The sequence below is a fragment of the Castor canadensis genome, chromosome 3 (assembly GCF_047511655.1).
Source record: "Castor canadensis chromosome 3, mCasCan1.hap1v2, whole genome shotgun sequence".
In the NCBI taxonomy this organism is placed as follows: domain Eukaryota; kingdom Metazoa; phylum Chordata; class Mammalia; order Rodentia; family Castoridae; genus Castor; species Castor canadensis.
In genome coordinates this window covers 5,061,209-5,064,201 of record NC_133388.1, presented here as the reverse complement: position 1 = coordinate 5,064,201, position 2,993 = coordinate 5,061,209, and the positions used below count along the sequence as shown (strand labels likewise).

Sequence of the window (2,993 nt, the reverse complement as noted above, 5' to 3'; positions counted from 1 at the left end):
TTGTCACTTAGGATTCCCCAGGTGAATGTTGAGGGATACAGTTTAGCCTACACAACAATTGAGGGATGATGAGAGCCTTTGGGATATTGTGTTTGTCAAGTAGGAAAAGCAGGTCACATGGGTACTGGTGAAAGACATGTTCCAAGTTACCCCGTTCAAAACGCAGCATCCTTTAATTGAAGAAGTCACTTCCCCTTTTCTGTCTCAGAAAAGTAAGAATGTGGGAGAACACATGCCAAAACACAGAAAGAGATGTCTGGTGGCAGCTGAGACATTGGAAAGGAGAGAAAATCACTGAGCTGAAAGAAGCCCCTGGTCATTTCCCTTTGCACCTGCTTCTGGGGTGAAAACCAGGGCTGTGTGAGCCTTGAGTGCCTCCTTCAGCCCAGGCCTCCTGTCTCCTGCAGGGAGGTTTGTTCCTGGGCTCACATTGAATCACATCACTGTGCTTCTTGCACAGTAATAAGTGGCTGTGTCCTCTGTGGTCACAGAGCTCAGCTGCAGAGAGAACTGGTTCTTGGACGTGTCTCTGGAGATGGCGATGCGGCTCTTGAGGGATGGGCTGTAGTAAGTGTTTCCATCAGAACATATCTCTCCCATCCACTCCAGACCTTTCCCTGGGGGCTGGCAGATCCAGCTCCAGCAGTAACCACTGGTAATGGAGTAACCAGAGACTGCACAGGTGAGGGACAAGGACTCTGAGGGCTTCACCAGACTAGTTCCTGACTCCTGCAGCTGCACCTGGGATAAGATACCTGGGGACAAGGAAAATCATCCCCATCAGTCACCTGTAGTCACAACCTTCCCATTTTGAGTGTTACAATGGGGGAAACTCACCTTGGGGAGCTGTCACTAGACACAGGAGAAAAACCAACAGTCTCATTTCTAGACCACAGTTCTGCCTTCCCAGAAATCTCAGCCCTGTGTGAGAAGAGAGCTGTGAGCTCCCACGGCTCTAGAGGAGAATTTACCCGAGAGCCTGAATAATAATTTGCATGTGGGAGTCCTTTTCTTATAGATGGGGAAGGAACTCAGTACAGGATTCCTTTGGCCCTTGTGTATCTCTGTGCAATGTCTATTCTCTTGAACTCAAATGATGTTTACATCAGTGCTGAGAGAGCCCCCTAAATATTTTTAGTAGCTGAGCCCAGGCATAGTAGATTCGAAACCTTTTGTCCTCCCTGTGCCAGCACACTCCCCAGTCCACACAGGTCTGGGCTTCTCCAGCTCTGATTCCAGCACATCTACTTTCTCCCTCTGTTCCCTCTACTGACATTTGGTTCCCAGGTCAGCTGGGATTTTGCTACCTTGTCACATTGCTGTTGTTACAGGAGGATGATGCCTGCCTTGTGCTCTAAGACATGCTATGATCCAAGACATACTGTCCCTGAACCAGCAGAGACTGGAGACAATTCTGTCTGTTTGTGCTTTATTTATAAGAAAGTTCTCAGCCTTCGGGAGGAGAAAGAAACAATAGGCTTTCAATTCCTCATTCCCCAAATAAGAATTCTGATCTCTGTGGACCGTTCCCATTCTACATTCAGATTCCTCTCTTGGTCTCCATAGGTTATTCCTGGATTTAAATTTCTCAACTCATCATCATTATTATTATTATAATTATATTATTATTGTACTGGGGGTACATTATGACATTTACAAAAGTTCTTACAATGTATCATAGTTGAATTTACCTTCTCCATCATTCTCCTTTATTCCTCCTCCTCCCATTACTGGAACAGTTTCAACATGTCTTACTTTTCCATTTTCATACATGAGTACATATTATTTCTACTACACTTACCACCCTTCACTCTTTCTTTATATACTCCCTACTCCCACTGCTACACAGCCCAGATGGGACATGTTTTACCTTCCTGTTCTCAATTTTTGAAAAAGTCATTTTTGTTTGTTTAACATAGCTCTACAGGGAGTTTTCTTGTGACCTTTCCATGTATATATGTATCATAACCCAAATTGGTATTTTTCTTCTTTCTGCCATGGTCCCCATCTTGTAGTGATTTCAACAGATTTAAAAATTCTACATTCATTCTTGTATAGAAACTGTATCACCTATTTTCAAGTTGTTACCTTCCTTCTTTTACCCTCCCTGTCCCATTAGTGACCTCCCTTAGCATAACCTGATTTCATAGTATTGCTGTATTTGTATTGTATCTATCACCAACATATAAGAGAAAAATGCGGCTTTGTCTTTCTAAGCCTGGGTTACTTCACTTAACATGATGTCCTCCAATTGCATCCATTTACCTTCAAACCACATGGTTTCATTTTTCCATATGGCTGAGTAAAACTCTCTCTCTCTTTCTCTAATATTTTCTTAATCCATTCATCAGTTGTAGGATATCTGGGGTATTTCCATATCTTGCCTATTGTGAACAATGCTGCAATAAATATTAGTGTGTAAGAGTCTTTATTATATTTTGACTTACATTGCTTTGGGTATATCTTCAGGGGTGGGATTTCTGGATTATACGACAGTTCTATTTTTAGTTTTATGAGGAGCCTTCATAGTGTTTTCCATAGTGGATATACTAATTTACATTCCCACTAACAGTGTATAAGAGTTCTTTTTCTCACAACCTCGTCAACATTTGTTATTGCTTGCTGTCTTGATGGCAGCCATTCTAACAAGAGTGGAGTGGACTCTTAATGCAGTTTTCATTTGCATCTCCTTTATGGCCAGGGGTGTTGAGCATTTCTTCATGTGTTTTTTGGCTATTTGGACTTCTTCCCTTGAAAAACTCTGTTCAGTTTATTTGCCCATTTCTTCATTAGGTCATTGATTTTTGGAGAGTTTCCTGTATATTATGGTAATTAATCCCTTGTTAGATGATTAGCTGGCAAAGATTTTCTGCCTCTTCAATCAATTTCTTTCATTGTTAAGAAGCTGCTCAGTTTCATGTAGTCCCATTTGTCAAACTTTTCTCTTAGCTCAATTTAGGAAGTCATTGCCTATGCCTGTTAATTTCAGTGCA

At 41.8% G+C, this 2,993-nt stretch overlaps 1 gene segment (V, D, J or C); it reads right to left on the bottom strand.

Annotated features, from left to right (window-relative positions):
• Positions 1 to 435: 435 nt before the first annotated feature.
• Positions 436 to 991, bottom strand: LOC141421461 (immunoglobulin heavy variable 4-38-2-like). The segment is given in 2 exon segments: positions 436 to 755; positions 838 to 991. Coding segments are annotated over 2 exon segments (366 nt in total).
• Between the last annotated feature and the right edge of the window lie 2,002 nt (positions 992 to 2,993).